Genomic DNA, 13,641 nt, shown 5'->3' with positions numbered 1-13,641 from the left:
GTAGGACTGCCTGTTTTAGTTTTGGCTATAAGGTGTTGCTAAAAGCGCCACCTATAAGGTGAACCTATTGCATTGGAGTATAGATAAAGGTAGAAGTTGTAGGAGGAGGGCACTAGCTTGGAGGTGGTGTTTGGCTAGTCACTCACCAATTGACTGCCCATGGCTATGCTAATCCCTTTGGGGATTCCTACCCACTTCTCGCCTCTCCCGCCCTAAACACACCCTCCTGGGATCTCTTTGAGCTCGCTTCATCAGTCTTTAACCTCAAACTTTTCACTCGAAGGGCATGACAGTGTTTCGCCAAAGCAGCCTTCTAAGAGTTAATGCTTTAATTGGAGCTGTAAATGCACTGCTAAACGTGTAATAACAATGCCTTAACCAGATCTGCCTCCAGCCACTTGATTTAGAAGCAGTATGCATATCCTTCACTGAAATCCTGTTAAGAACAAGCATTGGCAAAGCCAAATGTTTTGCTTGAGTATAGAGATTAGATGGGTGTTTGCCAGACACTGGTACTATTTGTTATGTTATGTTACTTGGCATTTATATAGCGCCTTATGTATCATTGGTATGATCTTAAAGCGCTGGTAGGTTGAACACCCTCGGGAACCGCAGTTCAGTCAGTAGAGAGAGAGTGTGTGGTATGGTGCGTGGGTGCCTCTACCCACCTGCATGAACCCAGAAACTAAAAACAGAAATGCATTGAACCAGCACTCACAAGAAAAGCACCCACCCCATGGGCGGGTGGGCAGTTCACACTTCTTTTGTCTTTTTTCATGTCAGACACCAACATTCACGTTATAGCCAAGTTTTAACCGCCTCTCCAACTAAATCCATCACCAGGCACCCTGGTACACTGTGCGGGCAATGCCCACAATGGTAAAGTTTGTGAAGATTTGTGGATAGGTTTAGAAGCTAAATGGTGGCCTGTTGACACCCCTTACAGTTCCCACTCACAATTTGAGATTGAAACTGAGGTTTGGCACTCTTCCACTGGCTTACAATGTACGGGCGTGGATCGACTTTTGCTCGGCATGCAGCTGGGAGAGCGAATCAGTTGAGCGCTTTCTTTTTGCCAGACCCTTACTTGCTCAGCTGCGATCTACATACAATATTGAGGGCGCGTCCTGCAAGACGTGTTCAGGGCGCTCTTCCACTGCAAGAAGAGCGCAGTATTTGGCGTCACTAGGTTCCCACAGAGGGCTTAGCGACTCCCAGGGAATTGCACAGACTCATCACTGGGAGCCTGGACATGCAGGTGCCTTTATCCTAGTCCTAAAGGATCCTAGTCCTAAAGGAATTCTGATTAGGGGCCCAATTGCTCAAGGAAATTAGAACATGACGCCGTTCCACACTTTGCACTTGTGAGTCTCATACCTTGTAACCTGTACGCATAACTGACCTCCGCTGTACTCTATTTCTACGGGTATTTTTGTGCAAGGGTTTACAGATATAAGGTCAGCAGCATTTCACACGGCCCTGGTTGCAGATTACAGGCGTCATCCATCTACCGCTAGGAACATGTGTGAAGAATACTTCTCCCACAGCGTACCAGTCGCTGCACCAGGGAGAAGGGCATGCACACGTGAGGGTGGATATTGCTCGAAGAGACTGCATCGCGTGAGGTGATACCCAAAAGAGGAATGGCTTTCATGCGTACACTTACTCTGCATTATCCCACACCGCACTATTTCCACTGAGGTTGCAAAAAGAGGATCATTGTTTAAGATACTTTTGTTAAGAGGGGGGATATGCGATGTCTGGTGTTACACATCCATTGTGGCCATGCCACCAGCCACAGACATCTCTGTTCTTGAGGGGCATGCATTACCGTGCTCAGAAACAGGGAGGGAATGCCTACATGGCGTTAGTAATAATTGCCTACATGGGGCCAAGCTTAGATCCTGTCATCCTTGTTGGGAGAAGCGACTCACTGTGACGGTTGCTAGGAAGTGCACTCCTGGAGTGCAGGTAGTAGTGTAATGGACACAGGCCTAAGTCATTAGTGAAGAAAAGCAGGCAGAAAGAGGACTCCTGTGGCTGCTCACTTTTATGTATAAAGTGTATTACTCCTTAGGAGCAGTTCTTACGGAATGATTGAAATCATTTTGGGCGCCTCCGAAGATGTGAGCTTGGGCAGTAGAACTGCAGGCCCTAAGTATTCGTACGTCAAGATTTAAGTGTAGTTGCCTTGAGATTTTCAGTTGCCCTAGGTGCTGTGAGTGCCAGAGAACTTTGTGCATGTCTTGTCGGGCTCTCTGTATTATGGTATGGGAAAACGCCTGATCATACCTTCTCTACTAGACAGATTCTCAAAGGAAGCCAATACTTGGACGACTCGGTACTCCATTAATTAGACAATCAAATCGAAGTCTGGGATTGGCCTGTACGCTGATGTTACAGCAGTTGGATCTAAGTGGGGGCAAGCGGACATAGCTGGGATCCACGGCAGGAAGGGCTCAAGGCAGAGGTTATTTCCAGGAGGTTGGAAATGCATAGTTAGCATAGATGGGTGACTTTTGGAAGGGTGGCGGTGTCGTGCTGTAGACTGGTCCACTTGGCGAAGGTAGACTTGTTGGTTTACCGGAAACTTCTTAATACAATATAGGGGGAGTCTTATAGAGGGTCACCGAAAGTTTGGTGCGGTCTATCCAGCAAACTGATCTCTCCTAATATCAATAAAAATGAAGTCCTATAGAGATCCACGGAAGGTTTGGGTAGCAGAAGTTTGGTGCAGACTCTGCAGCATAGTGATTTGCCTTAATATCAATAACAATGGAGTCCTATAGAGATCCACGGAAGGTTTGGGTAGCGGAAGTTTGGTGCAGACTCTGCAGCATAGTGATTTGCCTCAATATCAATAATAATGAAGTCCTACAGAGATCCACAGAAGGATTTAGTAGCGAGGTTTGGTGGGGTCTCGCCGACCTTAATATATCCTGAGCAGCTCACTTGCGTTACTAGGACCTTTTTCTGGCAACTTGGATAATCTGCACATTTACGTGTCAGGTTTTAGTTTGGACGTTAACGTAAACTACCCCACTGAGGCAGAATGCGTCATGCTCTGCGCGGTGCCGTGCTATGGAGCTCACCTCTCAAGGGCTCGGTGATTGAATAAAGGAGCCGAGCTTTTGGGCTTTGAACATTTTGCCTCCATTGGGGGGTCGGGGGGGATATGTTTCCTTTATTGCGTTCATAAAAAAGTACAACACAGCTGCTTCCTGTATACTCCAAATTAACTTTTGTGGCTGGAGAGAAAAAAACCTATTCCCAGAAACTCGGCACAATCTGTGCACATCTTATCAGCTGTGCAAAGGCGGTTCAGCTGTATTTAACTTACTCATGCTCTGCACAGCGTTGCGCCTGCAGGAGGCCTGCTCTACGGCACAGTCTGCTCCCGAAGTTCTGGGATTTTAGGACGTGACACTAACAAGTTGCATGTTCAAGAAATACTTCCCTTTGTTCTATAGACTTCAACCATGCAACGAAAGATCACTTTGAACGAAACATGCAACTAATATTTTTCATGTATACATAATTACAAAGGGAAGGGAGGTAGAAAGAACCGTAAAGTTATTTGAGCAAGTCTGGGTTTAATTAGGACATGACTGTGCAATGAATCGGCAAACAGTGAGAGCAGGCCAAAAAACACACATGCTTCCTTCCCTGCTCATCTGGAATGTCATGCGTGACCTTACCGTGGTAGCTTCAGCCACATGACCCAGGCCGGCGACCATTCGCTCCCGTCCGGGCTGTTCTGGTTGGCGTCGAGGAAGGACATGTTGCTGCGGTCATCCTCCTCAGGCTCACCTTCTTTGGTCTCCAGAGCTTTGAGCACCACGGACGAGGAGGTGTTTTTCAGCAGTGCGACGGCCTCGCCTCGGTTGACCCCAGTCAGTTCAATGCCGTTGACGCTCAGCAAGATGTCGCCTAATGAAGCAGAGAAAGAGTTGATTCACCAGTGTGATAGTATTGGCGGCCCCAATACATTTCCATTTCAGATGATTATGGTTCGGCAAAGCTGCACAAGTAGAAAATGTCTGTATTTGCCCAAGTCAGGATAGCGGGCCTCTTTAGACCCACTTATTAAAAGATATCTTCTCAAGCAGAGAAATACGCGACCCGCTGCTTTTGTTTTACACAAGAGTTGGATGGGAAACTGAAGGTTCTGTCTCAGTTTGACCACTTGTTTTTTTCTCTCCCTACCATAGGGTTTCTCTAGATTTAAAAAGAAAACCTTTAGGTCACTGACAAGATCCTCATAGCCAATTTGTCACCTAGAAAATTGCTCCCAGTCAAGGGTAGGACTCATCACCACTAAGGGAGGCTAGGAGTCGGTACTGTGTTAATGGTACAAACCAGTAGTATCTCCTGGTTAGGAGTACCTATGGCATTGGGTACACAGAAAGTACTGCATGGGTTAAATATGACTAGTCAGTGTAGATTTCTTTGAAGGGCCCTGTGCATTAGGAGTGCATGTGGGTTGCCCGTTGGAAGCAACAGGCTTTCTATATTGTTCACAAGTATATGTCCCCTTAGGCGCGCGTGCGTATGTGCGTGTGTGTGTGCGCGCGCGCATATTTTTGTTGTTGTTGTAAATAAATACCTTTAAATCAACTTGCACATTATTTTCATTACAGGGCAAATAATACATGTGTGTGAATTCAAATAACATGACCACAAACGGAAATATGAATACATACACAGTGAAATATCGAACAACTAAATACTGCTCAACTGGGCGCGTTGACACTGTGATCATTGCTAACAGATAAGTTAGCAGCACGTGTAGGGAATGCTCGCACTATAAGTTGTGCAAATCAGATCCTATCCTCTTTGCCACACTTGATGGCCTGATCTTTGAATTTGCACCCAAGTCAGGCCCCCCACCTTCTGCTTGGAGGCAGAACAGTTGCCGGGCAGAAGTGATGCCTGCTATTACGCTGAGCCATGACTGGGGTAGCAGCCGAGCTCTGCTCCTCCAAAGCTCTTGTGGCCCCCTCTCTGTGCCTTGCTTGCTGTGTACCCACGTGCTGTTACCGTGCTCGTCACCTTTCATGACCCGTCGGCGTGGACTGTACCTGTTTTTATTCTGCCATCACGGCTTATGACTCCATCAGGTTCAACACTCATGACATAGATGGGTAAATCCCATTCTCTGTGGGAGATTCCGCCTGCGACGATCATTCCCAGGGACTCCGCGTGGTCCTTGTTGATGTTCACCACCTTCTCGTGGCATGTGACAGTCTGAAGGCCGCTCTGTGGGAGAGGACAGGGAATGAGAGAGCATTACTGGCTGTGCTTTGGGTTTCTTGCCTGGTCCAATGGGAATGCTTTGCTCGTGCCTAGAATGGAAACGCCTCAAATGTACATGCCATGGCCACCCAAGAAAATTATGTTACGACTCTCATTGATTGATTTCTATGCATGAAAACGCTACGATTGAGTGAAATTCTATACTGCTGCTTTGGTTTAACATTTGCTCGATTATGCTCACAACTTAAATGGAACTGTGCTGATCATTGTGAACTTCGATATTGTTTGTAGTGAATATTACGGTGCCCGCGCTTTCTGTTTAGCATAGTGCACCGCTGCTTCCAACAAATTTCGATTTTGCTCTAACTGCCACATTGTGGGGGATTGTTGTTATAAAATCACCAGAAGTACAGTCTGCTCATTTGGTGCCTGCCTACTTTTATATCTTACTTTGTTGAGCCCACTTGCTTGAATGCCGGGTATTCACTGCATTTAGTAGTTCCCTCGAACTACATTACCCAGAAACACCTGGGCTACTAATACACGTCGCAACGTGTTAGAACCGGCCCGTTGGACCGGCTGGTTAATGCCGGTTTACGCAAGGTTTGCGCAAGGAAGCTTCTCTTCTTCCTCACAAGTCCAGCATTTCCCTTTGTGACTCTCCAGTACGCCTACATTTTGTGCACTATAAGACTCTCTGAGCATTGCAACACCATGCCCACCTTGTTAAAAACCAGATATCAAATTCGTCAGGCTGATATTTTAGCCAAATATTGGTCCCTTGATACCCCTATCAGATCTGAAATCACAGAGGGCAGTGATCCCTCTTCGGATTTCGCCATACCCTACTCAACCAGAAATAACTACCTTTGTCTTGAAGAAACCGAGGACAAAACCAGACAACAATAGCCTTAAAACAAAACACACATTCACAGAGGACCTCTTACTTACTCCTAAAACATCTACCCACAGGGAACTATCTACACACACACACACACATGGCCACTCTTGATGCCCGGAACGTCACTGCCACACTTATCGGATTTTGGCCCCAAGCCCCTGCTTACCGGACCTTCAAGTTGTGCAGGGACTGCAAGGGTGAAGCCCGCAGGCGTAAAGGGCGCTGGATTAGCGCTCAAGGTTCTCCTGCTGCAGTGCTGCTGCCCTGGATTTTGGCCCGCCCCCCTGCTTATGGGACTTTCAACTTGTGCCGGGACTCCCACGAGGGGGAAGCCCGCAGAAATCAAGGGCGCGGGTGTTGGTGTCTGCTTGGGTGTTCGCACCTACGGTGGGCGGCTGAGCAGCTGTTTGGTGGTGGATTTCTGCCTACATTTAGATTCTCTTGGATTTGTTGTAGTGACAGTCAAAGCGGAAGGTATTTACTTATCTACACCAGGCTTTGGTTTTGACTCGGTTTGTTCACTTATTTACAAGTCCTGATGTTGGGGCGAATTCTATTGGCGCATCAGTCATTCCGCCTGGAGGTATTCTGTGCACTCGACTAGGCAGCAAGCAGCAGCCCGTTTGACGCACCATCAATGACGAGCGGGAGGATTCCAATTCACTTGTTCACTGATGATGCCGTCCTGCTGTCCCTCACTCCAAAGGGTCTTCGTAGACAATTTTTGAAAATGTCGGTGAAGGGAATGGGCTTATAATCAATGTGCATAAAACACTGTCAATGGTGTTCGACAGAAGTGGAGCAAAGGGACACCCCTGTCTAATAACCAGACTGAGGGATGGTTCGATTGAGCAGGTCACCCATTATGATTACTTGGGGGTTAGATTGAAGGCCAACTGCCAATGGACTGACCAGGTAAACCGGGCAGCACTTAAATTGCCCAGGAATTGTGGGGCAGTGGCCAAATTCACCCAGGACCATGGGGCAGGCCCAGTGAATGTTATACTACAGATTTATAAGAGCCAAGTCAGACAAGCAACCCTGTATGGGGCTGAGTTGTGGGCTATGTGTTATACTGCTGTGCTCTGGGTAGTGGAACAAACATTCTTAAAATCCATTCTGGGCCTGCCTGCTAATGCTCCTAATATCCCAGTATTCTGGGATCTTGAACTGCAGAGCATTGGTTTCATTTGTGGTGCGAGACCAGTGTGTCTATGGGCCTGTCTATGGTCTCACAGGGATGTGAGAGCCTGACAGTAAAGATGAGGAGCAACTCCAACTGCCTATTGACAATTCTCCCTCTTTATAAACCTCCACAAAATGTACCATCCTTTGAAGAAGAACCATTTGCAATAGTGAACAATTACACTAAACCCAAATCCCATGTCATCATAAGCTCTGGGCAGAAGACCCAGCTGACAAACACGCAATATCGCTTTTACCAGGTTTTGCGGCAATGGGTTTCTCCCAACAGATTAAGGACCAAACGCATAGGGGAGGGCACACTATTGATTGGATACTGACAAATAACCTCAGCTGGACATCCACTTCTAGTCAGCCCTGTATCGGGTCACACCATTTTATGGTGACTATGTCTGCGCTTCTTCCCCCTGTACATACTAGAATGGACAACAACCCCAGAACAGTAAGGAAATGTAGGAACCTTAAAAACATTACATCGTCCAAACTTTGCACACTATTATGAGCCAATTTACAAACAATAGAATCATTTACTAATGTCACTGACCTTGTACGACACCTCTCGCACACCATCGTCTCTACTATTGCTGCACTAGCACCAGAGAAAAGTAAGAAAATCAAAGGTAAGACTATTAAAAAACTCATGGTATAATGACAGCATCATTCGGACAAGGAAAGTGAAGAGGTCTGGAACGGGAATGGCGTAAGAACCCATGCCCCACCACTCTGAACAAATATAAAGAAGCAGTGCAAATATGTATAGAACAGATGATTGCTGCTGGTAAATTTTGTTGGGACTGATTCTTAAAAATGTGCACTAAAGAGAATGATGAGATGCCTTCGAGCATCTCAGATTTGCACATGGTGCCTCTGAGCCAAATCTCAAGCATAAAACCCATGGAAATCTGGAGCATCTTTGAACTGCTTACTTGCAAATTCGACTCTGAAACATTTGCTCAAAACAACCGGAAAGATTAGCTCCACTCTAAACTTTTTTTTAAGCAGGCCCTATGTCTGTAACTAGCCAAAGAATTCCTAAGACAGAGATATCAAGACAAAGCCATCTGTAATACTGCCATTTAAAAGTAATTGTGAGATTTCCACTTAAGCCTGTGAGTATGAGCTTTGACTCGGCTGCTGCAGGAACCGATTGGCAGGGAGAGGAACACCAGACTCGAGTGTCTCGTTTTTAAGTCAGACCCGCGCTCCAGGAAGATCCTCCGGACTCGAAACGCCTCTGGTTTCTCACACTAAGCACCCTTCCCCGGGTTTAAATGATATCGGGGCGTGAACACAGGAATTGCAGTAAATCAAACCAGTCAACAGCCACATCCACCCCAATCTCACTATTTGTCTACGCAACATATTTGTCTGGGTGTATATGGAAAAGCCGCAAATACATGGTATACGCTGACTAGTATTCATTTGGGTTAGAGACCGCTCTGTCATGCCCTTCACGACAGACGTTCATGTCAGACTGCTGCTATAGGCTGAAACCATTTGGTCTCGATTTTAGACCGTAGGGCAGGCACATTTAGTAATGGCATGCTGAATATGGCAGGGTATGCCCGCCGCCTCCCCATGTATTATGCCACGGCAACATGTTTCTCCTGCCACCTTCAAGCTGGTATTCTTTCAGTTTGTTGTATTATGGATCTGGCAGACTATTTACCTGCAATAGAGCTTAAAATAATATTGAGTTGGCAAACTACATCTTGGAGCATGCTTTGAGGGACAGAAAATATTCCACAGACACCAAGCAGCAACTTGCCTACAGCTGTTCGATTGGTCCACATGTTTACATTCAAATGGGGTTTTATTCCCTCTTGCTGAATTAATATGTCTTGACCCAGGGGGGTTACACTGGAATTAAAATATTTGACCCTTCTTAATGAGAGGCTCTATGGTGACTTTTTTTCCCATTCCTGGAGAGAAAAACACGGCCATTTTAAAGGATGCCAGCTGCAGAAGACATTTGGCAAAAGAGACTGGGAGGCGCTTTACGTTTAACACACAAGGGGGCGCCCGAGGCCCTTTGCGTGTGACACATGCGTTTGGAGGCATTACTGATACGGTGTCAGTTGATAAAGAAAATGTTGATCATCTTGTGCACGTGTCGGTACATTTTCTCTAAACCATCTGTCCTGCGTCATTACCAAATGGCTCCAGAGAGGCCGTGGCCGTGAATACATAGCAGCGTTTTCCCTGTTTATTGTATAATAAATGTTTAGAGTGCATTATCACGGCCTCGAATGCGCATCGCGTGTCTTGCCAGCAGCGCCGCGTGCGCTTGCACAGGGCAAAGGATAGTTGGTGCTGCCGTGTGGCCGCATCCGGGGATCGCAGGGCTGGCGGATGTCCTCAACGCCCCATTGATGGGCCTCCCGCTGTCCGATAAGGGATAGTTCTCAGCCATAGAGGGCGGCGTAGGCAGTGGCGCCGCCTGGCGGGCGGGGGAGGGCAAAAGCCACGGCCACCCTTATAAAAATGCTGCCGCCCCCCCACCCACTGGTCTGTCTGCGCCTCATAGAGGTAAATTAATGTGCCAGCCCAAGTGACCGCATCAGGCACCCCTATGTAAAATGTCTGGGAGCGCCACTGGGCGTAGGAGGAAACGCGCTGCTCTGATGTTACTAGACCTCAGCAGTGTTAAGCACATTGGTGGCTCCTCCATAATGGGTTGATGGGGCGCTCACCCACGTACCCCCCCTTCCAATTTTGGAGAAGTCGAGGAGCTAGCCCAGTGTAAACACCGAGCGCCCCCTCCGTTGCTTTTTTGGAGGAAATGTATACGCCCTGCCATTTAAAAAAATCAGCAGCCGCCAATGGTTTAGCACCGTCCGTAGGCCAGAGCATTTTAATCAGCATATTATAATAATGTGTTAATCTCATACCACAGACCTGTACATAGAACATTTACATACACTTATTCTCACGCAAGCCAAGTTGGTGTTCATGTATTGACCTCGCAAGGGTCAAAGCCTGAGTCGGCCTTGCCAGAATTTGAACCTGCAACATGTTCCCACAGATCTCAGCGCCCCCTTGAGCTATTTTACCAGCGGGATTAAAATATCCTGCTCCGCTTGAAATGGTCCTTTTTTGAGAGAGAGAAGTGGAAGAGTGAAGCTGGGAAATGTTATCTCACCCAGCGCCTGGATTTCCCTGAGGGGCCCAATGGGGATCACCGCTCTCGCCCCGTTTATTTATGATCTACATGGATCCCGGGTCCCGGTGAGGAGGAGCTTCGGTCTCTGGAGGCAATTCTATTCTGATAAGGCCAAAATTCTGATTGACCTCCAAGGCGAGCCTGAGAAAAAAACCTCAAAGGGATGTGATCCTCGTATCTCCTCTTTTTGTGATCCACCTTTACAATAGATTGTGCTCTGATAAATTCTATTGTGTGTTTTATAAATACAAACATAATTAACGTTTTGGTGGGGAGTAGTTATGAATTTTCCCTCCTCATTTGTTTTTAGTATGGTCCTTTTGTCTTTTAGTATTCTGGATGTATGTCACTGAGTGTTGAGTCGTGTTTGATTGCTGACCCATGAATGGAAAGTGTGTCTGATGATGTTTTAGCCCATTCTAGGCACATTCTTGCTGCTCTTTTGCTATGTTGAAATTTTATAATAGTGTTTAATAATTTGTGATTCATTTACTACTTTTCAATTTTTGTATAATTTCAAATAAATTTTGATACACCTTTATAAATATTTTTCTCTGGACAATCTTTCCGTTTGTTGATGGTTCTCTGGGGTGGCAGGATAACTGCCCATGCCTGAAGGGCGACAAGATGGCGGTCTTTCTCCTGGGATGAAACCCCTCCAGACATACTGCCTTTTCAAAGGCTTAGCCATATTGGACCGTCGCTTCGGTGGACATCAGGAATCCTGGGTAAAATTTGCGAGCCTGCTATCTTTCTCCCCGCAGGACGATGCAATAGTAAAATTAGCCCATTATCTTTTATTTGCATCCAGGGAAGTCCCCTTTCCCATATCAGTGGTCAGCTTGTGTTTTTTTTTTTTGGCGGGAGATTGGACCGCACAATACGCACAGAGCCCGTTGTCCGTAACAAATAAAACTATTTGCGCCCCGGGCAAACCCTGGGGCGTGAATCGTTATCACCCTCTTGTCGCTGAGGCTCGGCCGGTTGGGCGTTACTGGCCATCTACTCCTCACCCCCGTTGATTGCCCCATTCAACGGCAGTGGACGTGGGCATTTTCTTAGTGAAAACCATTGCATATTGTCCAGACTCCATATTGTATGCCCATATAGCTAGACATTGAGCAAAAAATCTTAGAGCCAACTGGAATGTGCTCAAACCGAGGCTACCTGTGTTTTCCTCCTGTCGAGGGAATGTGCGCATGCGTGAAGGTCTGGGCTTAGCCTGGGGTTAGCCTGGGCTAGCTCGCTATCGAAGACCAAAATTCAAGCCCAGGTTATGATTCAAATCTGGGAAGTTCGTAACAAGGCTCCCCCTCAAGATCTCTCTATGCAGGTGGCATGATTCCTTCCAGCGCAAATGCTTCACTCGTGCAGGTAAACCGAGCAATTCAGAGAGTCCCCCTTGGTGGAAAATCGATAAGGACAGGGACGGAGCGGGCCATACAATTGGCTCATGCACCAATGAAAAAAAGGCCCCGAGTTGCATATGGCTATTCATTCCTTTTGTGACACTGTTTGAATAGTACCCAAGGGGACGTTTTTTGATAAAATGTGATGCAAATTGTGCATTTTAAAGAGTATTTATTCAGCAACAATGGTCAAAACTACTAGACGCATCGTGAAGTAACTCATGAAACTGGTCTACAACTGGCCAAAAAAATGGCACACACCAGAATTTTGTGTTTTTGACTCGGCCATGGGCCTATTGCCCTATATGCCAGTCCGAGCCTGGATAAGGGTGTTGGGGTGCCATTTATAGACTGCCCTTGCACTAAGCATCAGGGATTGTACCTCATTAACAATCTTAACATGAGTTGAAGCATTATTTGTTTGATTTTTACTTTGCCTCAATGTAGGAAGAAGCTCTAAAGACTGGTTTGTGACCAGTTTATCCATTATTATGTATTTTCCTATCTGGGCATGTCCACATTATAAGATGCAATTAGCTTGCTGTAGTGTTTTGTCTACCTGTGTGTGTGTTCAGCGTCATGCAACTGGTTTCTACTGGTGATTTGTTGCTACTGCTATATGGGGCATAGACCTCGCGGCCTTTAACGTAGCAAGTTTCATTGAGATGAAAAGTAGTGTTCTATGCGCTGGTAAGCCCCACGTGGGATACTTATTGGGCTTTTATTTCTGCATTCAGAGTTCATTGATTCCGACGCTTGGAAGGACCTCTACAATGAAACGGCCTCAGGAGAAAACCTTCTTTCCATGCAGATGATGCGGAGGTCTTTCCTCTCACTCCATTGCAGTCGGCATACGTTCTCCTCTCCGCGGATCTATGTCCCGCCATCACTACTTCACCCCAACACTAAAGGTCATCATTAATTGTTCCCTAGAAGCAAACATGCATTATTGTTTTTTTTTTAATCAAGCTTGGTCCCCCCCAGAACTCCAATATTGCACCTTCCCCCACGCCCTCTTGTAGGCCACCCACCATTCCAGCCCCTGCACCCCCTTCCCCAGCATCATAACCGTGCCTGGTCCCTGCTTTGGGGGTTTGGGCACACAATCACATCCTCATATCGTCCTGCTTCCTCTGAAGGTGTTCATTGCCAGAGGAGTACTTGTGTGTGGCCTTGGGGGCTTTCAGCTTGCTGAGGTTGAGCATCAATGTACGGGGGCAAACAGGTATTTTCAAGCACATGGAGTGTCAATCAAAGGGACTTGTCGAGTCCAAGGTATGTCGACCTGCGCATGTTGGCCAGAGTAACATGTCGATGTCGCTGCAAACAAGTAAGAAACTCTGCACCCTCTCTGTTTGCTTCTCAGCCATGACTGTCAGCAACAGTATTCAGCAAGGACCATGTCGATGCCGCTGCCAACAAGGAAGAACCTCTGCACCCTCTCTGTTTGCTTCTCAGCCATGACTGTCAGCAACAGTTTCCAGCAAAGACCATGTCGATGTTGTGGCCAACGAGGAAGAACCTCTGCACCCTCTCGGTTTGCTTCTCAGCCATGACTGTCAACAACAGTATTCAGCAAAGACCATGTCGATGTCGTGGCCAACGAGGAAGAAACTCTGCATCCTCTCGATTTGTTTCTCAGCCATGACTGTCAGCATCACTATTCAGCAAAGACCATGTTGATGTCACCGCCAAACAAGGAAGAAACT

General features: G+C 46.8%; 1 protein-coding gene across 3 annotated transcripts in view; it reads right to left on the bottom strand.

The window, feature by feature from the left end:
- Nucleotides 1-13,641, bottom strand: part of LNX1 (ligand of numb-protein X 1) — a 399,406-nt gene that overhangs the window by 29,590 nt on the left and 356,175 nt on the right. For all 3 annotated transcript variants that reach the window (XM_069631653.1, XM_069631654.1, XM_069631655.1), the window contains 2 exons: nucleotides 5,082-5,259; nucleotides 3,699-3,930 (listed from right to left, as the gene is read on the bottom strand). In XM_069631653.1, the coding sequence (XP_069487754.1) occupies nucleotides 3,699-3,930; nucleotides 5,082-5,259 (410 nt within the window). The remainder of the gene's footprint in view (nucleotides 1-3,698; nucleotides 3,931-5,081; nucleotides 5,260-13,641) is intronic.

The sequence above is a fragment of the Ambystoma mexicanum genome, chromosome 6q (genome assembly GCF_040938575.1).
Source record: "Ambystoma mexicanum isolate Mex_15411 chromosome 6q, UKY_AmexF1_1, whole genome shotgun sequence".
Taxonomy (NCBI): Eukaryota; Metazoa; Chordata; class Amphibia; order Caudata; family Ambystomatidae; genus Ambystoma; species Ambystoma mexicanum.
Note: the sequence above shows the minus strand (reverse complement) of the source record. Positions and strands in the feature narration are given on the sequence as shown.